General features: G+C 36.9%; 1 protein-coding gene across 1 annotated transcript in view; it reads left to right on the forward strand.

Moving 5' to 3' along the window:
* RALGAPA2 (Ral GTPase activating protein, alpha subunit 2 (catalytic)) overlaps window positions 1-25,519 on the forward strand; it is a 194,040-nt gene that overhangs the window by 56,191 nt on the left and 112,330 nt on the right. Inside the window, 5 exon segments of the mRNA XM_009330132.1 lie at window positions 8,649-8,759; window positions 9,430-9,479; window positions 20,585-20,642; window positions 23,759-23,802; window positions 24,714-24,888. Coding sequence (XP_009328407.1) covers window positions 8,649-8,759; window positions 9,430-9,479; window positions 20,585-20,642; window positions 23,759-23,802; window positions 24,714-24,888 — 438 coding nt within the window.

Here is a 25,519-nt window from a genome sequence, read left to right on the forward strand (position 1 = left end):
GGTTCGTTGGGCGCGCGTATCTATTCGCTCCTCAGTGCGCGTCGAACCGTTTTATAACGCTGCTTGGGGTGGCTGGCTAAGGGCTGTCCTCAAGACACGAGTAAAACCGAGGGATAAAAGCTTCTCATAGGCAACCCTTGTTGAAAACACCCTTTTCTGCCTTAGGTTTCCTCAGCTTTCTTCAAGCTTCCTTTGCAGTTTCGGGGAGCTCTGCAAGCTCTCCTGCTTATGGCTGTTGAAAGGTAGCAGTCCGTGTCCTTTCAAAGTTACAGGAGCTGCTAGAGAAGGTTATTGGCGTGTTTTGTTGCTCCTGGCTTTGGAAACTTGTGTCGCCCAGTGTCAGAATATTTGTGATGCAACATTCTTGTTTGGGTACAAAATAGTAGGTAAATGTATTTCCTGCAGGGTTCTTCAGAAGGTCCATCCATAGAAACTCTACTCTTGTCAACAACATTAATTTGGGTTGGTTTGGGGGTTTTTTTTGGTTGGGTTTTTTTGGTTTTTTTTTTTTTTTTTTTTTAAACTTTAAAGGGGGTCATGTAATGGTACTTTGTGATGCCCTCCCCGGCAAGGTTGAGCGCCTCCCTAATGTCGCCTTACAGTTGAAGCCTTAACCCTGGTCTTTATACTCCGAACATTGAAACCAGCTGTGAGCTATGATTTGCAAGGATTTGGGTGGCCTCGTGTTCTCTGTTCGTCAGCAAACTGCAGCAGGAAAAGGCTCTTTTAAGAGCTTTTGCGCACTATCCCAGATCAGGAGAATCAGTGACAGTGTTAGTATTTGTTTATCTCATTTTAGATGTTCTCCTGAGAAACAAGGAGGAGAAAATGATCTGATTTGTACTTCTTGTGTACTCTAATCACTTTTTAGTCTACCGTTTCAGTCAAGTTTGGCAGGTATGTAGGAGCCTCAAAGACATGGTGTTATGAGCTGTGAGAAGTAAGTGGCTGGAGGAGAAGGCCTGAGGCTAGTGGCTCATCGAAAGAGAGCAGAAGTTGGGCACTGTATCTTCTGCTGAGGAGCTGCTCTCTGGTCGGTCAGCGTTCGTGTCGTTCCCCTCGGACCCCCTAACGTGCTTGCTCTTGGTGGTTGAAGGATGTGTGGAGCCAGAGTTACTGCCCAGGAAGCAGCTCAGGCCTCGCAGAGCAAAGGTGCTCCCCTTCAGTCCTCTGCCTGGTACGTGCACCGAGCTGCAAGACTTGCACTGACGAACCTCGCTGTGGTTTGCAGCATGGGCTCATCGGTGGTGCTCGAGATGGAGTTTGAGATTAAAAGCTTTTTCCTGTGACGTTCCACTGATAGGAGAAAATAGACAAAAGAAGTTTTGAATGTGCTGTAGCAAAGCGAGGAGCTTTTGTGGTGAGGACACTGAGTATGATCCTGAGTGAGAAGAGTAGTGATTAATCTCCCTTGGGATGGTCCCTTTGAGAAAGTTGTACTCTGTGAGAGCATGGAAACGAGTGAGTAGAAGAGTCTGTGATAGTTTAGCTTATTACCCAGCTTCTTGCTGATTTTTTGGGGGATGTGTTTCTTACAGGTGTGAGTAACCATCACTGATTTAAAGATGTTATTCCCCTGTGATCTACTGCATTTAAGTAGCTAATCTGAAAAAGAGATTTTCGTGGGTAATTGATTAGTGGACAAAGTGCTGGACAAATCCATAAGTGGTCTTGTGTCATGCTCTAAAAGTGGCCAGGTCTTGCTCATCCTTTGAGAAATAACACCTGTAAGTTCGGCACGACCAATCCGTAGGTATTTAAGCTTCACGATTTGGACTCACGAGTAGAGCAGTTCTGACCACTGTGCCTGGTGCTGGGAGACAAGAGACTCGCGTGTTAGAGTCCCTCAGCACCTGCAGTCTTCACATTTTCTGTGAACAGTATTGAACCTTTGCTTTGGGGTTAGCTGTGAGTGAAGGGTGTGTGACTGCTCTGGTTATAAATTCCTCCTATTCCATAAGTGTATGTAAAAAAAATCTCCATAGTTACCAATCTGGTGGTCAGTTTTGTGTTAATCTCCCTCTGGGGACCAAATGTGTACATTTCTTGTACTGGAGGTATATCAAATATTTTGTTTGCTTGGTGTTTCATTTTTGTTTTTTTTTTTTTTAATGTACCTTGTATCTAAGTGCCTAAGGGCAGGAATTTGAACAGACAGGAGAAGATACCTTACCTGCATTATGATATGCCTTTTAACTGTATATGTCTTTTTGTTCATGTGCTGTACAAACAATATTAAAAGAATGTCAAGTTTCATTGTAAAAAAAAAAATCTTTTGGGAAACTCTTTGTTTATGAGATGAGGTTTAGAATCTTTTGTGAAACCATCCTGGGAAAGATTGGTCTAAGAGACTGGAGTGCGAGCTCGCAGACCTTACGTTTCTTCCTTTTCCACTAGCCTCACTAAAATAAACAGACTGGAAGAAATAAGAAATACAGTAACCTTCTGTTAATGTTCCCCTTTCAGCCTCTTGGAAGGACACTCCTAAAACCAAGACATGACTAGTTTAAGATGAAATACTGGACTTGCTATGGCTCTTGGTTATACCCATCTTACGGGGGTGGTACATTTTTGTGTGCTAGTGTGGTACAGAGGAGGTTGTCAGGCTCCTGTGACGGACCTGACAGGTGGAACAAATGCAAAAATACGCCTATTAGCATGACAAAATTAATTTATGTCCCAAAGCAGATGGTACAGGAGGTAGTGTTGTCTGGTGGTTTTCTGTAAAGATACTTATTACCCAGTTGGCAAAGGGGGGAAAAATACACCTGTCACTTCTCAGGAAATATTTTTTCTTCCAAGTGTCTGTTACATTTGGAGAGAGTGACCTGTTTTTTTGATTAAACTTATTATTGAACATTGGTTTTAAGTGAAAATTGTTATCGGTGCCAGAGGGCTGGGTGGCATATTAGTCGCTTATTGGCTGAAGTGGTGTGATACGACACCTGGCTGCCTTCTAGTGGATATGTTTTATTGCCGGGACTGTGTCAAAGCAGGCTCTGGTTATGTTCCTGAGATGTCTGATTTTGAGAACATCAATGTAAACATTTTAGATAATACGGGAGTGGCTTTTTGAAGATAATATCTTCATAGATATCGTTGCAAGTGTGTTTTATGGTATTATTCAGCACAGAAAATGAAGCAACACATGGTAAGAACATCTGTATTTAAGGAAAGCAAAGCTTTTGGTATAAAGGCTCAAAAATAGTTGGATATTTCTTCTTTTTTTTTTTTTTTTCATTTTTTTTTTCTACCCCACCCCCCAAACGTGGCACTCCCTGTGCTGGCCAGGGGTAGGAATGTGTGTGTGTGTGTCTTAGTGTTCCTCCTACCCCAGTCATTTCACTCCTGTCCCCAGCTACTTCACTCAGGCCATAGCGGCACATGTTCTCAAAATAACTGTTCCTGTTTTTGTTTCCTTGGGAGATGCCATCTTTTCTTCCTTTGTTAGTTTTAAGTCACAGGAATTAAATTGTAAACAAAATGACAGTTACTATTCTGAGATCCTACTGATGTAGGAGGATAACAATCAGAGAAAAGATGATAATAGGGGAGGGATGAGAGAAGGGAATGTGTATTTCCATAAATAAGGGGTTGTGTGAGCACCAGGATCAATAACACCCAGTTTTTGATTGCTTCAGGTCTCTTAGCTACCATCTGCGTAAGTTTGTCGAATAGCCAAACTGAAAGAAAAGATTCCCTTTAAATTTGTGTTGCTTGTAACATCTCCCAGGTCTCTAATGCCCTTTAGGATTTGAGTTCCTGCTTCTGTGGAGTAGTCTACCTGCATGGCAATACAAAACACTAACCAGAATAATAACATTATTTTAAAGGGGATGTTTGCTTGTGTTAGGTAGCTGACCAGAAAATTTCCTTTATTTTTTTTATTGCTATAAAGATGTACTAACTTTCAGAACTTCCATAAAGTCAGTAGGAACTTTTTTCCAAATACAGTGCGTGGAAGTGTCAGTAGTGTGGTCTTTTTTTAGGATAGACTTGAAAAATAATGGTTGTATAAATGGTGGTGGCGACATGCAAGTTTGGCTCTTTCACACTGATTGGCCATAAATTAAGCCCTCTACACTGTTTCCCAGGGTAGATTCTATGGGACTTTTTTTTTTTGCATAAAAATTTATCTCTGCTCCTTAAGACTTTGTTTCTGTGGCTGTTCTGTGGTAAAAACAGGTTTTTTTTTTATTGAACTATCTCTTTCAATGTTTTCTCCTCAGGTACAATTGAAATGTTTAGTTTAACTTCTTTGCGTGGCTTAGTGTATTTTCCTTGAATTTTTCTCTGGTTTCAAAAATTGCTCTGTCATGACACAGTATCTTTTATGAATAGTGGTGCAATAGGAACAACAGCTACTGTTTGCTGTGGTTCTCCAGTAATCTAGATGATGTCATTCTTTGCTCATGCATAACATGGGATGAAGTATCACATGATACTTTTTTTATTTCATGAAGGTGATGAGCTTTTTCTTCGTGGCGTTGTTATAATTTCAGAGTGTGATTTGCCTGAGAACTTTGTTTATGGCAGGAAGTCATAAAGTCAGTCTATAGGTAGTCTCTGTGAACAATCTCTGGTGATTTAAGTTGGCCACCACCATTCACATTACACTTAGAAATAAGAAAAAATGGGAGCTTACCCATTGCTGCTATTGAATATGCTGCGAGCTGCCTGAAAGATGGTGACAACAATTACGTTGAATTAAGGGGCTGGATTTTCAATTTTTTTATATTGAATAATCTTAAGGATGATAACCTTGTTTTGAATGTAGCACCAATTTGGTGCAGTTGCCAAATGCCAATTGTTTAACAGATTTGTGGACTGTGTTGATCCTGAACTTTGGTATTTGCTGGGTGGGTTGTTGGACCGTGTATGTGCTCACACTTGTTTTTGAGCATACTGATGGACTAAAATGTGCATCAGAAGACTGGGTGCCGGCTGGTGTTCGAATTAATAACATGCACTTCAGAGCCTGTGCTGTGGCACTTCACTCCTGGAGGCATGTGTAAAAGCTGGGCTGTTTTCAGGGTTACGGTACTTTACATGTATTTCAACCGTGTCATTGAAGAAACTGTCGTTTAAATCCTGAACTGGAAAATGGTAATGTTTTGTGCTTTGGTGTATGTGTTAGGAGTAATACTGCTAACAGATGTGGGGTGCTGCTTATGCCCGTTGCTTTTATCCTTTTCTCTGTTGAGCAGTGGACAAATATATGGTAGACCTGATACAGCTACACACAGACTTCAGTTTAGATTAAATATGAAATGTGTTAGGTTACGAAGTGCAATCCTTAATATTTTTCTTTAAAAAATATAAATTAGGAAAAAACATGGTTTTCATTTAACTCCCTCAATCAAAAATGAGATAATAAAGGAGAGTAGTGGGGTTTTTTTAGTTATGCCACTGCCTTGGTTTGCACAGTTCTGTATAGCTAGATTAATACAAGCTTAGTAGAAATTTTCATTTAGAGACATTCAAAAGTGAATGCTTCCAAACTTCTTGCTGCATTTAGGACAGCTGTTCTTCCTTAGATTTCATATGAAATTAGAGGTGTTAAAATTGTTTTAGAAACTGGTCTAGTTGGAGGGGTTTTTTTAGTAATGGTATGTTTCCATGCTGACCTTCCTTTGAAGAAATGAAGGAAAATTATCTTCTAGGCTTTTATTTAGCATTTAAAGGTCTAATCTGAAAAAGCATGGGTTTTTTTTTTTGTTGGGGTTTGGTTTTTTTTTTTGAAGTTAAGTAAAAATTGTATGTAGTTTCTGGGGTGAGGCTAGTAATAAAAGTTTATCATTAACTAGGGTATGACTGCAAAGTTGTCTCTTCATCTCCTTTAATTTTTTTAAGTACTTGAGATGAAGAAAACTCCTCAGGATTGAGAGAACTTTGTATAAGTAACATAAAGCCAAGTGACTTTGGAAATTCATGAAATTAAGGGAGGATTTCTAACTACTTAAATGACTGCAATAACATTTGGTAGTTAACAGAAAAATAAAAGGAAAGCTGGTGTGATAAGGACATGATTATTGTCCCCACTAGATTTTTTTTTTTTAATACAAGGAAGAGTAATGAGAGCTTGGCAATAAACTCAGATTCTTATTAAATGGTACCTGAGTAGTTTGTTTCCCTAAATTTTAAACTTTAGTAAGGCAAGTAAGGGTGACTTGCAGTCATCTAATGAGCCAACGGTTTCATATTTTACATCGAAGAAATGTCATGTGTACCCTCATGAATGTCTCGCTATTACCTATATGTTGCTGTAAAAGCTGTAAAGTGTTAATCAGAAGCATTAACCAATGGATCACCTATCACCTATTTAGGGAATGGAGTTATATAATGGCTTTCCAAAACCAGGTATAATCTGTCTGATGGCTGATAACGTTTGCTAGCTTGCCTTAGATTCTAGTGCTCAGAGTTTTGAATTTACTAGGTGGCTGTTTTCAACAGTAGTAATCTGAGAGCTATTTATCAGTAAATATAAAAATATAACCTAATACCTGCAATTCAATCCCAACCTTGCTGTTTAATTTCCTTGAATGCTTATAAATACTTCTTCAGTCAATGCGATTTGCCAGAAGTCAGTATTTTATCTTGGTATCTTAAATGATAAACAGTGCATGGAACTTACACTGTTGTTTTCCATTTGGAAAACAAAGGAATGAGCCTTATCCTGCTACAAGTTAAACATATATGTAGTAGTGATCCAAGTTACTGTTTTAGGCTTCCTGCCAACTTTTAGTAAATCCTCTTGAGAAGCAGTCTTTCTTGTCATGGTCTCTGTGATGATTGTCTTTTGGTGACATGGGTGGGAGAAGCTGGGTTGTGGGGAGAGCTGAAGTGAGAGAGCAGTCAAGGAGCGTTGTGAGACTCAGATGCGCTTGCTGTGGTGCTGCCTGTCTGGAGCTACAACCCGGCATGATGCAGAGGGGAGAGAGACTGCTGGAAAGGGTGTTGTCACCAGCTTGGCTGGTCCTCCTACTAGCCAAAGATTGGTTTAGCAGGCAAAGACGTTGCCCGCCCTCCTGTGCCCAGAGGAGCAGGGTGAAGCATTCATGGTCAGTGCTGCTTTCCACTTCTTGTCACCATGAACACATGCACGATGAAGGAGTAGAGAAATGGTGTTTTCTTAATGTATGCAAAAAATAAGGAATTTGGTAGTGAAATGCCCAAGAAAGCTGTAACTCTGACTGAGCATTGGAATTATTGGGTGTGTGGCTTATTTGTTATGTTTTGGATTATTTATTTTTTTTAATGAAATGGGCAGTGGTATCAGGATGACAACTTGCATGCAGAATTGCAAGAAAATGTTACTTTCCGAGTGAATATCTACTCTTAGGGTAGTAAATGGGAGTATTGTTGTTGGCCTCTCTTAAGGTTAGAAATTGTTTTCCTGTATATCTTGCGAAGGAATATAAGGAGCAAAATAGTTCAATAGGAAAAGGATGTAGCTGTAAGAATGCATGCTTACATCAGAATAACAGATGAGTCACCATTGAAATGCCACATTTATAGAAAAGGAGAATTTACTTTTTTGATTAGGCAGTTCCTTTCTCCTCCTTTCACAGTTTAAAGGGAAAGTTTCCTTTTTGTTTAGATTTTAATGACCTCATTCCTTCATATGAAATCCTTGTAAATGAAAGCCTTGTTTTCTTCTAGAGTTGCGTTTAACAGAACACATTCATAAAGAGGAATAATTGCGCTTAGCTTGCAAATTCAAGACCAGTAGTTTGTAGGAAACAAATATCATGTAAAAGAGCTTCCATGAACTAATTGTTTCTGTAGTACAAGCAACCAAACAAAGTCTTACTACTGGAAAGTTATTAATTTTTTTTTTTAAATACCATTGTTCAAGGCTAAAGTCATTCTTCCTTCTGCAGTTGTGTGATATTATCAGGTGGTCTTGTTGCAATCATCTTTGTTGTCTTGATTAATGAATGGGTTTCTTGAGAGGTGAAATTTAAAGAGAAAACGTGTTGTTAATAATTCTTGACCTTTATCCTCTTAATTCTGGGTGGAATCATCTATCTTTTCTTGACCAAATCAGTTACAATAAAGAGCAAAGAGATGAAGTTAAAGTGTGTTTTGCAAGTGTCAGGTTTAGAAAACGTTAGATTTTTTTTCTTCTTAAAAAAGAAACTTTTTTCAAATTTTAGACCTAAGTTAAGGCTTAGGAAAGTGATGCATGCTTGCGTTTCCATTCTTTTTTAAAATTAATTGGAAATACGATGTTTTCTGAATTGATCTGCTTGTCAGTTAAATTTAAAGACTGGATTTGCAATTTGCATGCAGAAATCATTGCTGGTGGTTTTTTTTTCCAACAGTACCTGCTTGTTTTGATGATACAGAAGCCATTTAGATAGCTAGGACATATTCCATCTTTTCTCTTCCTTTTTTTTTTCCTGTCTTTTCCGAAAACAAATGAACCTAAGCCACACTGCAAACTTTCATAAATTAAGTGAAAATGGAAATTTCCCTATTTTACTTGCAAGGATGGAATCACAATTTAGTATAGAATATTTAATGAAGTCACTAAAATTGTTTTGTATTGCATTTATTTCATTCTGTAATACTAAATTTGCATGAAGACAACAATTTTCAGCTTTCTGATGTTGTGTAATAACTCCGTTTGTTCCTCTTTTCAGATATTGTGGATGGAAGTGACCTGAAGCAATTTTTTGAGAACAATTATTCTCAAATTTATTTTATATTCTATGAAAACTTCGTAACACTGGAAAATAGCTTGAAACAAAAAGGTAAGTTTTAGAGTTTTGCCAGCAATTGTTGAGTCAGTTTTCCCTAACTGTTCTCAAAAGCATTCTATTAGAGCTTATCTAATGATTATATAGTCCACAATTATCTATATTTGCATTAATAGTTTCATACATTATTAATTAGTACTAATATTTTAATTTTATGGTATCAGAAGAGACAAGCATGGAAAATTGCTCTCTGAAATGTCATAAGTAACTGAAAAGAATTCTAAATCCATTTTTATGGCTAAGTGTCATTTCAGCACAAAAATCAGGTCTTGTGCATTTATATACGTATCATCTCATCTTGTTCTGAAGTATTGAAGGCCTTCATCCTACAATTAAGCGTATGTCTGTTCAACTGAAACATTGTCAGAGATCCATAGAATGAATCTCAATGTTGAAGATACGTCGGTAGGAATAGCTGTTTGCTTGGAGATGAGCACAATGATGATGCTTTGCAGATCTGGGACTCCAGATGTCCCTCATTCATAATCAAGAGAGAGAGGCACTGAACTTGGGAAACATCTTGCTCTTTTGATAGTAGATAAAGGTGAAGAAAAATAAACCGAGTGCAACATCTTTGACTTCAGTTGAATAACAACAGTGTAATTTCACCATCTGTCTCACAACCGTATATTTACAGCAAACAATATTGTTTTCTGTCTTGCAGGGAATAAATCACAAAGGGAGGAGCTGGACTCCATTCTCTTTCTTTTTGAAGTAAGTTTTCCATACCATGAAACTAATTTTTATTTTAAATCTCATTGTCATAATATGCTTACTTACACCTTTACCATGAGGGGTGAAACCAGGTATCAGTCAAAATGACAGTAGGTGTCCATGGCTATACAAGGTGAAAGGCAGAAAAGAACTAGGGTGTGCATTAAGTTTTCAGATACAACAACAATAAAGATTTTATTATGCAATGGGAATGTTGGTTAAATGAATATCCAGGGTTAAGAGATTTTATCAAAATGACTTGAAAATCACACAGTAATATATCTGTCCTAAGGAACTGAGTATCAACTCTTTGAAAAAGTCCTGTTGTTTTTCAGTAGAATTTGGGAGCAAGTGATCAACAGTTGCATAGCCTCTGTTAGGCTAAAGTTGTCAAAATAGTCTTTTTCCTTTTTTTCTTTTAATTAAATATGCAAATTCTTGCTTCTGTGTTTTATGGGGGGCTAGTTCAAAACAACAGTACTTTTTCCCTACGTTTTTTCAGTATGAAGTTCAGTGTTATGTTTATTTTGAATGCGTCATAGCAGAAGTTTGGGCTCTATTCCTTTCAGATGGAGGGATCTGTTATGATTGCAGTATTTGGTCTTGCAGCACAAGGAAAGTAAAAGGATAAGAGTTGTCAACTACTGCATATCAGTTTGATCTGAGTGTGTGAAATGTTAATTTGTTTTCATTTTTTATTTTTTTTTAAATTCAGTGGAACATCTTTTACTTCCGGAAGCGTATCCTTCCCAGCACTGACGGTCATAGCATTTGCAGTGTCTAGGGAGGAAATACTAGCTAGTTAACTTTTGCATAACCAAATTAGGATGTCTTTAATTTAAATAATAGAATGTGATAGATCATTTTCCAAGGGACCTCTTTAAATAGAGTTATTACCTAAATATATTTGGATGGGAGAAAATATCAGTGGACCAGATGAAAGCCTAACATATAAAAATGTTTTTATAATGCAGACCAGAAGTCTTAGCGTAAACTCTACCTGTCTCTGAAGTCAGAGATCAGTGGTGCCTTTAGTTTGTTTGTTTTTTTGTTTTAAACAATTCATTAGGTAAATGATTGGCCCAATTTCTTTCTTAAGAGTAAACACACGCATCTTCTGTTGATTTCTCTTTGTTAATCCAACTACTAACTTTTCACTTGAGTACTGCATCATAGAAATGTTATCTTTGTTTATATTGTGGGTTATTTTTTGGTAGGGGTGGTAGGAAAAAAAACCCCAACTTTCAATGGGACTCTAGAAATTGAAATTAAAAGAAAGGTTAAATGTTCCCAACTCTTATCCCTCTCTCTAAAAATGGAAAAAAAACAAACCAAAAGAAAAACCTCAGAAGTATATGGCTTCATTTTTTTTGCATTAATGTATAGTTTGTAGGTAGAATGATATTTATATTGACAATAAGAATGATGCTGTTTAGCCTAATATGCCTGTAATATGACAAATGGCCATGAAAATGATGACATGAAGTCCTGGATTTTTGTGGTCTCATCTTCTGCTTTTATGATGTAGCAAGTTCATCTCCCTTTTCTTCTTCTCCCTCCCTTTGCTCCTTTAACTACAAGACTGCATTTTCAGACTGAAATCTGAAAATCAAATTGTTTTCTGCTACTTATGATATTAGTAAAAGAGTCTGCTTTAGGATTTTGCATGAGGCAGTGTCAAAGAACATGAGCTCATATATCTGCTAGGACCGGACCGTATTTGGGGCAGGAGAAATTCTTCTTCCTTCTCTCTCCCTACCCCAGCGGAGAAGGTATCACCGCATTTACTGAGCAAGGCTGTGCAATTTAATTGGAGCTCATTAACACGCTTACTCTGTGGTCTTGAATAAGTAATTAAATTTCTGTGGCTATGTCATTGAATGGAAAATAGCTAATGCTTACTCACCCAGTTAAAGTGAGTAAATATGAATTCCTGTGTCTTGAAAACGGGTGGCTAATAAGCACCCGTTTAATACCGCTTAAAAACATCAGGAGAACATACTGGACGAAGAAGAAAAAAATACATAGTTATATATGAAGTGTTGCTTTGGATCCCGATCAAGGAGAATTATATTATAGCCTACTCGTCATCAGCTTTGAGGAGGAAGAAATCGTTTAAGATATTTGTGTGGAATTTGGAGCAATAGCTTCATGGTGTTTATCTCCTGGAAGTAAGTTTGCAATCCATTTATAACGCTAACACTTTGTAACTTAATGCATTGTAGGAAAACAGCTTTTTAGAGGGCCTTTTAATGCACAGAACAAGAACACATCAGTCTGAACACACAACAAGAAAAAATGTAAATGCCAAGTAATTAAACATTCATATTGTAAGCCGTAGGAAACAAAACTAATTGATTGTTAAGCTTGCCATATTTAATCTGTCAGCGTGAGCCAGAAGTTTCCTAGAGTTTTCTTCTAACTAGCTAAATAGGTAATTACTTAGGATTGACAAATCCTGAATCCAGGTGCTGAGGGTTAACAGTTTAAAAATCAATAAAAATATTTATGAAAGGAATTGACTTCTGCCTTTTCTGGTATAGTTTGGTGGGTATTTTGCTGCTGTTCTTGAGTGACACCTAGTGTTAAATTAAGCAAAAGTAACAAATGCCGTTTCCACAAATGCTCTGAAAACTAAGTTGACTCAGTTGTAATTTATTGAAGTCTTAATTTTACACATCAGCTACATAGCTTGGCCACTCAACAATAACAGCAAACAACATATTAATCAAAGAAGAAATACTAATCAAAAGGGAGTAATATGAAAAGTTAACAGTTCATTTTGTAAAGTGCTTTTTTACAATTAATATTACAAAGTTCTTAGATCTACATTTATATTCTTAAAGGTGCTTAGGCCTCATCTTTTTCCAAATAGATATTCATTAAATGATACAGCAACTCTAATTATCTGTATTGTTTTTCCCTGTTTCAGCTAAAAGGCCAAATGATATGAAAAACAAATTTGCTTTTTTTCTGGTAGGGCGTAGTTATCTCCAGATTTGTAGTGTATTTTCAGAACATGTTCATATTGTTTCTTGTATCACTGTTCTCTATGATTTGGGGGCATTGTTTGTTATAGCTGTCAGCTGAGCAGAACTCACGAAAGGTGCACTACATTTATGTAAGTTTTCTAGGTCCCACAAAAGTATTATGCCATCTTTTGATTGTGAAAGCTTGGAATTTTTTTTATAAGAAAGTATTTTTTTATTGCAGCATCAGACACTGATTCCTCTGACACTGCATTTTTTTTTTTTGCGTCTGTAGTAAAATAAGAGCAGACTGATGGTTTTGATATAATACATAGATTAATGTCTTTCCATTCTCTATAATTACGCTTTATTAGTTAAGAACAGACACATCTCTTGCACTGATGCGGTCATAAAATTCATTACACTGATTTAACACTTTCACTGTATGAAATATTTTATTCTTATTTTTTCAGATACTTTTTCTAATGTATTAAAGCTTCCCAAAGTCACTTACAGTAGCCGCTATTGTTGCTAGAAGTTTTTCAGATACTGTTAGTGTAGTTCAGGACTCTCTGCAGTTTTGTAGGTAGGTGAGAAGATGGGTTAGGTACTTCCACCTCCCGCAGACGATACGCATGCTGAAAGCTTCTCGGTATGGATGTTTTTACCTGTTTATATTAATGTGCACTGGTAAAAAATAATGTAAGGTGCCCTTGTGTTTTATGGGTCCTTATTTATAAAAGCATACTGTGTTTTTTCTTATCGTTTGTACAAAGAGGTTTGTTTATGCTGTATTCTCTTAATTTCTGTAAGTCCATGCTTTGTATGGATCATCTTGTTTCTTGAACTTGGTGAAAATGTGAGCAGTGTGAGTCCCTGGGTCCGGACACAGAGTAAGCGCAGGTTTTTTTAAGAATCTACAAAATTATAACTCCAGAAAGGTATCTAATGTAATTCATACTGGCCTTGCTGTGATTATGCTTCTAGGCCCTTTCATCTGTCAAGCCTAGCTTTCCCCCGTATGCCTCTTGCCCTGCTGAAATGAGGAGAGGCGAGCTGCGGTTATAAACAGGAATAGACAGAGCGATCTGTTTTGACCTTCCTTAGAAGTTCAGCAGCAAAATTTTAATGTATCATTCCTAGGTCTGATTTGGAGTATCCTGAGTACGTACGCAGCAGGTGGATTTAAATATTAAGTGGATGTAAAAGAGAATATAAATGTGCTAATAGCCTCTGCAGCATTTGTATTATACACACTCAAACTCACGGTCTGCTTTGGCTTTTGTGTATCACTAAGCGTTTTTCCAGAGATGATGATAAACTGTTAGAACATGCCTGACCATACTTTGAGCTCTTTATTTTGTAGCAGTAGCTACTGGTTTTAATACAGTATTGTTGTCCTTAGAAGCACACCTAAATATAAACTACGAATGGCCACATACTCAGAAGATTAAGATGTGGTATAAATCCATTGAAACATGGATTGGTCTGCTATCAGAATGTGAATGTAACGATTACAGAAGCAGCTGTATAGCTTAAATTTATTACTGCAGATGTGCACAAGTTACTTGTTCTGCAAATGCTAATGATAATTCAGTATAGGTTTATAATTGGCTATCATCTGTTAGCAACCCTTTTGAAAAGTAGATTACAGATCACACGCAGTAAATACACTGCATCTGTCACAGGAACACCTGCTGTGGTGGTGGGTGACCAGATAGCTGTATGCACTGACGCAGCTTAGGAGAATAAGCTTCTTTTTTAGTACTGCCTAGTAATGCACATAAATATAATTTTTACAATTTATAATTTTGGTTCATTCTGGACTAAGATTGCTGTGGATATTTTAAATATCGAATTCTTCCACCACATTGTAGGTCTACTTTGTATAGACTATATATATATATATAGTCTACTGTGTGAAGACTACACAGTAGTGTATAGACTTCTGTGTGAATTAGCAGTATTGGTTAAGCAACTTAAAACAAATCTCAAAGCCAGTGGTGACTTTCAGCAGGTCATTTTAATTTCATAAAAATCTGCATCAGTGAAACTTTCAACAGTTTTTGATTCATAACTCTTTTAGAAGACTTTAGTGCTGTGTTGCTATTTTTATGAATGTGCAAAAGGATGTTCTTTTATATCTGTAGTATTTTCTTAGGGTGGTTTGCTTATCTTAGGATGTTGCTCCTAATTACTTCCTACATTTTGAATAAAGCTGAGTAAAATTGAATTCTGCAGAAATAAATTGTGTCTTGAAACTGGCCAATGTGAAAAGTACTTGTAAAATTCTTTACAAGGAATAATCCAGCCAAATTATTGTTGAGTTCTTGTTACCACAGGTCCTGGTTTCTCATTTCTTGGGGTTATCCCCTTTATTTGACTTTTCCCCTTTATTTAACTTCCTTTTTGCTATTTGCATTTTCCTCATGTCTGTAGAGCTCAGTGGCTTAATTTCCCCATCTGCAGGTTATTTTACACTTGAAATCAAATTACCATTAAGAGTCACAGCTTTAAATTCAGGTTCTAGGTTCTGTTACGGCTTTTCAGTTGGTTCCCTGTGCCTACTGTGATTACCAGTTCCACTGTTTAACTTCGTCTGTCATACAGACTTGGTTGGCTGATTCTCAAGCTCAATAAAGAGCTTATTTGTTTCTAACAATAAAATTGCTTATAGCCCTTTTTTCCTACACATAGAAAATTACTTTTTGAACCATCTACAGTTTGTTCTGCTGTAATTCTGATTGGTTCATCTATTATTGCTCTTAAAATAACATTGATGTTATTCTTACAGCATTCTGTTGTAAATTCTAACTATATGTTGCATATGTTTGACTTCAGAGATCTTACTGTTTAATGTTATGCCTAGGGCACGAATACGTATCTTGCGTGCTTTGGGCAGACATTTTCCCTCAGCAAATAACTGTAAATAATTTATTGATGCAATAAATGGAGTATCCCTTTATTTAGATTGAACTGCTGCAGGCATACTAACTTCATTGGGCTCTTGGCTTCACGTAAATCGGTGAACAATAGCTGGAAAATTTCTAAATTACTGCAGATTTCAGTAGTTGAACACTCTGAAACACTTGCGGAGATACCACCAAACAGTACTTGAACATAGGGGCATAGGAGAGCTGTTCTACATTTGACTTGGCTTAAAGTAGATCCACCTGCCAGTGACTAATAGAAACTCCTTATCATGTACAGGTTGTATTGAAAAAGCTATTTTTTTTTCCTCAGAATTCATTCTCCTGGAATGAACATTATTCTGAACTTGTCATTGACATTGCCTCTGAGAGCATGTTCAATCAGCAAGAACACATTTGTTTTTGTTGTTGTTTAATAAGAGACTCTGTATAGCATGTTACAGAACAGCTTCTTGTAGCTCTGGAAGGCAGAACAACAGTCCTTATCGTCTCACTTTTGTGTAAATTAAGCTGGAAAACATTCAGGTTGTAGGGATCTTCAGTGTAAGATTTGATAACAGCCTTAGCTTTCTCCATCTTCTACAACAGGGTAGTGCAGCATACAATAATAGGCACAAAGCTACCAATCATGATATGATTCAACAAAGTTGGCAAAAATAAAAGGCTTTTTAAAAGAAACTGCAGTATTGGTTAAGTCAGAGTGAATCTGTTGAAATACAAACCTTGGTATTTTTTATTTTACTTTGATAAAATAGAGATATATCTTTCAAAAAGCAGCATCCTGTGTAAACTAAGATTTAAACTTAACATTATTCCTAGTCATGCAGGAAGTCCAGAAGAAAAAGAACTATGGATAATCAGTTAAAAGAACTGACAGATACCCTGATGTGTTGATCAGTAGTAATACCTAATTTCTATTTCAAGTGTGCTATAATGGATTACCATATAGATACAGCAAAGCACTAAGCATTAAATAGATCTATGTGTTTTCTGAAAAAGCAATATTATTTCGCACTGTGGGGTTTCTTAAAATATTTCTTATTAGTGTACTGTGAAACTAGAAATGAGATGTCAATAGCCAGTTTGGATTCACAGCGGTATTGCTAAAAGTCTAGGCTGGAGTGGAAGAAACTATCATTTGTTTTATAGGAATAGCAATATGTGTTTTTTACAACACCACAGTTTGGGAGAGTGTAGAAAATATTCTTGGAAATGCTAAGTTGAGAGGACAACAACTGGAGCTTGTTCATGACTTATGCAATCTTACGTCACACTGTAACACCATATCAGTCTGGGGACTCTAATGCACACATGCAAAAACTACTAGTTAAAGGCATTCTAGCCGTAACTTTGAATTAACTTGTAACATTCAGAAGTTTTTATTTAATAGTGTAGACTTTTAACCATGATAACTTATTTTTGCATTGCAGGAGCAAATGTGGACTCTGAATTTAGATTATTCATTCTAATCTGCTGCAAAGCTTTCATATCTTCAGTAGGTAGCTGTGATGCTATCAGTCTAACTCGTTGGGTTTTTTTTAAATGACTTCTGTTTACTGTTTGGTAGTACTATGCAGGTGATTAATCACATCTTTGCATTTTTTCAAAATGCATCCATATATATTTTTTTTTTCCTGGTTTTGAGATGCTGAAAAGGAGAACGGCATGAGAAATGTCTTAAGTGTCTCAATTTTTGCTATATGAAAAGATTTTGGGATATGGAAGCTTTCCTCAGATAGGAAGTTCTGTCCTCTTACTATTTATTTCAATCCTTGAATTGTTTGGATTCAGTCACCTGGCAAGGGTGTTTGGTTCTGTGTTTTTTAAAGAAAAAAACCTGTAAGCGTGTTCTTTTCTTCCCCAACCCTCCCAGCTTCATGCAATTTAAAGTTTAAGCTTGCTTTTCCTGGTGGTTGTCGTACTCTGCAACAGCATTTGTTTTCCAGGTTTCCTCTGGGCATAACCTAAAATTCACTAACACTTGGATGCGAGAGTTGTTATTAAGTTCATTTTCAAAATGGGTCTTTACTATGCAGCTTTGCCACCATATCAGCTTACTCAGCTTATACCTTACCATAGTTCACTTTCTGGAAGTGAACTTTGTGTTCAAATTTAGGTGAAATTGTGTAACATATAAGGTACTGCCTTTACTGCGTGCCATCGTGCCTCTGGCCTTTCCCAAATAACGGTTAACGTGCTTTGCATCTTGCAGAGAGAGCGTAGTAAAACCCAGCTTCCTTCAATGTGCTATTGTGTTTTGAAACAGCCAGCAAGCGGTGGTTATTTATTTTGATCCTGAATCAGTTGGGATGTGTAAACTGTAAAATTATTTTAAGAACATTGCTGAAGCTCTTGGGAAATATGTGTTGTTTCTTTTGGCAACTAAGAAAAATTTATTTGTACATCATCAGATTGCTTTCACAAACATTCATAATACATGAGTATGTAATGCCTGGTGTTTAAATACACATCAGACATTTAGTGAAGTAGACATATTTTCTAGATATAATTTTTGTTTACAATAAAGAATTTTACTGTAACATCTGAAATATACCAACATATGCATTTTCGCTAGTAGTATTACCAGATTTTTGACGAATTTCTAATAAAACATACTGATACAGAAGTGGTGCTTGATTTTTTGGAAGTTTAGTACAATTGGTTCTCAAAAGTTAGTGTTTTGAAACAAATGAGAGAGAAGTTACATCCAGAGACAAGCTGAAAGTATCTTATTAGTGTGGCCCGTGAAAGGAAATTGGTTTTGCTCTAATGATCTACTGTACTACTTATGATGACTTAACCAATGGAAAAAAAAATGTGGTTTTGTCTGTTTTTCCATAATAAACGTGAAGACGTTTGAAGGTTCATCCCTGCAGTGTATTCTGATACTTGAATCCAGACCGGTTTTTGTTGCCAATTTGTCTTTGGATTTTGTTTAATGGAGCCTTTCCTCATGCGCTTTGGACATGCGGTGTGTGATCGGTCTAATGTGTGCCTGGATACAGACCAAACTCTGCATGCAGAGTGCCACCACTCTTGCAGTGCCTTGAAGTATTCATGATTTAGATTAGAAGCTCCTTTCTGCCCTGTGCCAAGTTACATAAAGATTAATGTCAGAAATAGTCGTGAAAAGTGGTGGGCTGATAGTATTTTACTATTTATATGGATAATGATAATTCTTTGTCTATGGATCCTGCAATCTGATTGGCAGAAACGTGGTCCTTAACTAACAGGTAAAGCCCAAATGTGAATCATGGCCTCATGTTTAGCCAGTCAGATCCTTCATCCCAAGCGCATTCCTCCTGCCCATGGACAGGGAGCTAGACCTCTGGCCACCAGCCTCCCGCTCCTTCAGTCCCTGCTGCCACTGTGTCCTGGGGAGGGAGCTGTGGGAATAACGCTGAAACAAAATACAATGAGAACATAGAAGGGATGTGCCCGATTTATATTTTTGTTCTAGGTAAACGTTTAGAAATGCCAAATGCTATTTGGGGAGCATGTGCTATGGTAAAGATATGAAGGAGGATCAGTCTGTTTGTGTGACCTGAGGTCTAGCTCCCCAAGTCTATGAACTTGTCGTGACTTCCATCTTCTGCCATGGAGAAAGGAATGTTCCATTTTTGAAAAGACTCTATTATGAGTGCTATATATAATTTCTGAAGCACTTTGTTGTCAAAAATAAAAAAGTCTGTCTTATTCCATCTCTCGAGCATACTGTTTTTAACAGCAATAATGATTCATGTGTTGGCCGTCTCTGAAGGATTGCCTAAAATGCCAATTCTTGCTTTCTTGGCTGTGACACTTTATTTCCTCTTGTGAGCTTGTATGCGCAAAAGACCAACAAATGGGTCACCGTTGCTTAAGTGACTTGTCATTCGTTTTGCATCCTGCATGTAGTATTTCTGAAAACTTAATGGCGCTTTGTTGTGCAGAAGTTTGTTCCAGTGATTTTGTCTGATAATTACAAGGAACTCTGACTGTTAGTCATTTATAACATTGTTTAATTTAATTCTAGTTCCAAAAGTAGATGTCGAAAGTAGTTTCCCATTTAAATGTATCTTCTTAATTTCATATTTCAATGGCTGACAAGTTGTAAGATCCAGACACATTTTTCTGTGAAATCTATGTGAAACCATGTTTGTTCTCTCACTTTTTTTGAGAGGCTGAACAGCAATATGTTAGCTGTCCTGTACTACTAATACACCTACTTGCCAAGCCCTAGTCTATACTGCTAATAGTTTAAAAAAGAGGAAAAAAAGGATTAAAAAAAAAAAAAAGGATGTCTCAGAGCCTGTTAACTTAAAGTCCTTTTAAAAGCCATATTTGCCCAAGTAAGACCCCCAGATAGTTTTGATTTATCCAGATTATTTGATAGCATTACCATCCACTAAACTGACAAACAACAACATTTGGTAGCTCCAACTGTTCTTTGCAACTAAGATTATAAGACTCCATTCAGGAAAGCACTTAAGCATATGCTTAAATTGCTTTGCTTTGTTGGTGCCCTGTAGCGTAACAAAACTAAGGGGGAATGGGTTTGACCACAGCCTCTTTCTTTGTTTGATCTGCCTCTGTTAGGATCAGTCCAAAGCTACACAGGCAGACTGCTGTATATTATTCCACATAAGTGCTTTATTAACCACATGTGCTGTGAATTAAATTAGTCTAGCTTTGTGTAATTTGGTTTCACTTACCAACTGAAAACACAGGTAAATCATCTCACAGTAAAAATAACTGCACCGCTGTTCATCTCTGCCTTAGCTGGGAGATCAGACCCCATTAGTTGATGAAAAGACAGACCTAAGCCACAGAAGCTCAAAATCTGGACTGTATCAATCTAACAGTAGTCATTACCAGACACTTCAGAAAAATGTAACCCAAAGTGAGCTTCTTAGAAATCTGTAACTTCTTCATTAGAAATCAGTTTATATTCTGGAATACTAGGGGTTTGCAAGACAGTGGGAAAGGGAAAGTGGTTCATGGCAGCGTCATGGTATTTATTCAGGACCATTCCAAGTATCTTTCTCCGTAAAAAGGGAGTAGAGTAATGGGCAGGAGTCCTTACTATGATAGGTATTTGCTTTCTATTGTGTTCTCTATGTATACATTACCATTTCATTTATGTCTTGTGTATTAGTTTCTCTGTATCCTCTGAATGAGCCAGTTTATTACGGAAAATTTGACTATTTAGTTTTGTTTCCTGCAGAAAATATTGCAGCTACTACCTGAGAGGATTTTTTATCGATGGCATTTTCGCAGTATAGGTAAGAAGGAATGGTTTAAAAACATTCTAGTACAAATAAAAATCAATGTTTTCTGTAGTCACTTCCCTGGTTCTGCAAGTCCTGTTAACCACAGAATCCCTTAGTGTTGCCCATACACAAATAGTACTTACATACGAGACTTGCAGCTGAAAATTCTCGAAGCATACAGAAAATCTTTTCACCAGCTATACCTGTGTGTCGCTTGTTTTGTGTGGTTTTGGTTGCCTGCTTCATTTTTATTTTGCACGAATGCTCTTTAAATTTTTATATTCTTGAATTTACCTGGGTTTTCTTCCCTTTCTTCTCTTTTATGTGCTAGAAGCTATCAAGGTAATGGGGGTTATAAACCAACACACCTTTTTCTAATTAGGTCTCCCTTTGCATTCACAGCCTTAACACCAAAAATTAAGATTGAGGAGGGTTGTGGAATCTGTATGTGACTCTGCAAATTTGCATGATGATAATTTTTTGCTAGTAATCATATATGAGCTGCCCGTACAAATACATACATATTGCTCTTTGCCTAAGGATAGATACTGTGTTGAACTTGACCCTTGACTCCTCCTGGAAATCTATTCTGTAAAACTTAGCTGTGAATAGGCGGCTGTTAGTAGTTGAGCACAGGCTGTGCTAAACTAAATGCAAACCATTGGACTGCTGCAGTGAACAGGAGCTTAATTTCTTCTCTGATATTCCTGTATTCTCTGTGCAGTTTAGTTCATTAATATTTGTGAAACACTCAGTTGTCACAGTATTTGTGCGAATTAAATGAGGAATTTCTGGTGTAGAGCTGGGATAGTGAAGGAAAGAGATTCAGGACAAAAATATAAACTTTTTAGTAGCTCTTTTTGATCAGTTTTTCTTTTAATGAGTGGTCCACATTTTACTGGCCTTTATAAGTGGAATTATGAACACACAGTATTTCTGCAAGTTCGGCCACAGCTGTCTTTCACTGATTCTCATATAATGGAGGATTTGCCAGGCATTAACGTTAGACTACAACATTGGCCAGGCCAGACACAAGATACCTATGGATGGCATTCACTTGGTCAAACCAAGAGGCTATCCGTTCTTTCCCCACGCTCCTACGGTATTTACTGTACATGTTCTGGCTTCTGGAGCAAGGGAAGGAGTAGGAGGAGTCTGGCAGGGAGAAGTCTTGGAGTTAGTAAAACTCTGCTTTTTTTTTTCTTAGTCTTTTGTCCATTCTGCATGCTTTGTGGGGCAGGTGTTCTGCAGAAAAAGGCTTCATAAGCATAGAACTGAAAGTTGTATTGCAATACATGCATAAAAAAGAACAAAATAAAGTTGCCAACTTAGTTAAGGCACGCACTTGGCGTGCTTGGCTTAAAGCACTTAATGTTCTTCCGCTATAGTTGTTTCCTCTTAAGCATAAAGATAATAGATATCTAACAGGCTTGGTTTAGTCACTCATGGACTTTGGAAATCTAAATAAGAAAAGCAGGATTAATTCTTCTGAACAACTATCACGTTTTTTAGAAGTTTTCATATAGTTCATGTAAGACTTTCAACTAGATTTTAAAATTAGTTTCAAACATTAATGCTATGGGGAAAAAAAAGTTTTATTGTCTTTAGTTTGAAGATAGTTAACTTTTTAATGATTTAAATATTCCCTGTGGCCTACAGTGCTTGTATAGTGAATGTTTTGACCTTGTGATCATGTACAGATAAAGCAAGATTTTTGCCAGAAAGCAAAATTTATTCCTCTCCTCATTTGATCAGATTGAATAAAGCTAGAGTCAAATGGGCACAGAAATATTGGAAGGTGAAATACATTTATTTTTATAGTCAAAGCACCTGGAAATCCAATGAATTAGTTTAACTTGGTAATTTCCTCTAAATTAAACATCTTTGATTCATCGCTACTTTGAAAATTCTGCTTCTGAATGCTACCAAAGTGGTTGCAACATTTTGTTTTGCTGTTTGTTAAAGCAAATTTTATGCTGCTTTGGGGGGGTTGTATTTTTCTAAGTAGTACTTTGTTGTTGTTGTTTGGTTTGGTTTCCAGCACTATTTCTTCAGCTGCCATGTTTTTCATCAGAACAATGAATTTGCTGTTGCAGAAGAAATAATGAGTGGAAGTTAAGGGTCAAGGAAAGGGCTGTTGTCACATTTCCAGTTAGCACTGACAAAAATAAAAGGAGACATCTGCTTGATCACTTTACTACCAGTTCATCTGAATTAATCCAGAACAAATTGTTTTTAGTCACTTGTTTTATAGCTAGTATACTCTTCATATTTATGCTTCTCTTGAATAGTCATATTTGGATAATTTTTTAGCTGTGTCCACTAAATAAGATACAAAATTTGGCAGTGCAATTATTTACAGTTGTACCTTGTGATTTGCTTTTTGCTTAATGTTCACATGCATTAATATGTATATATTAAAAATTTCCATTTAATACTGTGAAATGGTGAGATCTTGAGGGCAGGATCACATTTAAGGAATGTACATAATGCACAAATCCAGGAGAAGTAACAGCTGAGTGCTACATCGTGTTATTTTTCTCAGAACTGGATTAAAAACATTTTTTAACTGAAGCATGTGATGTATACTCTCTGTCTGATTTTTAGGTCAGACATTTGAAGTTAAGGGCAGTTAGCCTGGTATTTCTAAAGCCAGAATCGAAATATTTTGCAATTTTAATAGTTGTGTTTTATAGACATGAATGTAGTATAGATTGCTAGCATCTTTTTCTTAGCATTAAATTAATCAATATTAGTGTATTTGAATGCATTAATCCTACAAGTTGGACTTCCTGATTTCTCCAAATCTAGTAAGTCAAAATTTCCCCTAGATATCTTATTTTTAATGAAAATAACTTGAGAAATTGTCATCTGACTAAAACCGAAGTACCTCACTGTAAAGATACATTATATTTAATGTTATAACACTGATGATGATGATGATTGTAATTAGATTCACTTTGGGTTTTTTTTACCCCATAGTTTTCTTTTTCTTAAACACCAGCGCAGGTAGCCACATACCAAATGGCATTAAACTAGCCTTTTCTGTAGTATTTTTTAAAAAACATGCTAGTGGAAAGTGACCATCTTAGTATCTGATACGTGCCTATTTAATTTTTCTAATCCAGGGTCGATTCTGAAGAAACTTTTGCACACTGGAAATTCTCTCAAGGTATATCTCTTTGATGTATTCGTATTTCTTTTAACTTTAATTCATATGAAGCATATTACTTTACAATTTTCCAATATCAGTGTTTTTAGATTGTTAGGGATTGTAATTTTACATTCACTTTTTAATAATAAATTTTATTATTTTAATCCTAGATTATTTTAGTATTTATCTTCAGTCATTTTGCTGTTCTAATGACCTTTGTAAAGTTACCTGGAGAAGGTATCAATATATTTTGCTTAATACTTTATTTTTTCATGTCTCTCTAGCATTAAGTATACTGTAATAAAAGTATTGCTTTCTTGTTTGCCAAAGAGTCTTAAATCCATTTTTCTTTTTCTAAATATATTGCCGAAATTAAAATTGTATCTTGTTAATAAAACCAAAAAAGAAAATAAACTTACTGAATACTCTACCCTGAGTGGTTTTGTTGCATCTTAGTTTTCACGAGCATCTTTTGATCTCAGTGATGTTGAGGACAATAGCTTGCTTTGACCTCTGTGGGGCCAAGATTTCAGACTTACAAGGGCATGAAGTGATGGCAGCTCCCCGGTTGTGCGTTACACGTGCTGTTGTACTTCCAGAGCCCCTTTTAAGATTGATTCTTGAGACTAGCCAAGATGCATTTGGCCCCAGGAACTGCGGGAGTGGAACTAGAACGTTTTGGCCTCTGACTGAAGTTGGAGTGGTAATGCTGCCTCCTTGGAGTGCCACCACCTTGGGTACAGTTTGCTCCCGCCCTTCTCTGCTCATGATTAAATTAGTCATATGATTACTCTTGGTATGATGGAAAGACTTACTAGCATATAGCTGGGATGAAAGTACTTGTCGTGCATTTCCTTAACTATTTAACTGTGTTACTGTACTTACAAATTTGTTTTAATATCTTTTTCTACAAAATCATCCCCTTGTAGATAAGATGTGAAGGAATCCGACTGTTTCTTCTCTGGCTTCAAGCGCTTCAGACTAACTGTGCAGAAGAGCAGATATTAATATTTGCATGCCTTGTGCCTGGCTTTCCACCCATTATGTCCTCACGAGGTCCCTGTACACTAGATAACCTCATTAGTCCTCCTAATTCGCCAGACGGTGAGTAAATGAACAGAATTTCCATGAGGGGTGTATTGCCTCCCCCTTCCACTGAGGTCATTGTGGAGCTGTAGAGTTTCTTGTGGGGAAGATGTCACATGGCTGATACTATTTGTCTTTATAATTCAGAGATGTATTGAATTTGTCAAGCTATTGTATTTATTGCAGCTGTTTAGCCTTCTGATCTTATCATAGAATCATAGAATAGTTTGGGTTGGAAGGGACCTCTAAAGGCCATCTAGTCCAACCCCCCTGCCCTGGGCAGGGACATCTTCAACTAGATCAGGTTGCTCAGAGCCCCGTCCAACCTGACCTGGAATGTTTCCAGGGATGGGGCATCCACCACCTCTCTGGGCAACCTGGGCCAGTGTTTCACCGCCCTCAGCGTAAAAATTTCTTCCTTATCTCTAGTCTAAATCTACCCCCCTTTAGTTTAAAGCCATTCCCCCTTGTCCTGTCGCTACAGGCCCTACTAAAAAGTCTGCCGCCATCTTTTTTATAAGCCCCCTTTAAGTACTGACAGGCTGCAAGAAGGTCTCCCCGAAGCCTTCTCTTCTCTAGGCTGAACAACCCCAACTCTCTCAGCCTTTCTTCACAGGAGAGGTGTTCCATCCCCCTGATCATTTTCGTG

Source organism: Pygoscelis adeliae, unplaced genomic scaffold, assembly GCF_000699105.1.
Source record: "Pygoscelis adeliae isolate BGI_AS28 unplaced genomic scaffold, ASM69910v1 Scaffold188, whole genome shotgun sequence".
Classification (NCBI taxonomy): Eukaryota; Metazoa; Chordata; class Aves; order Sphenisciformes; family Spheniscidae; genus Pygoscelis; species Pygoscelis adeliae.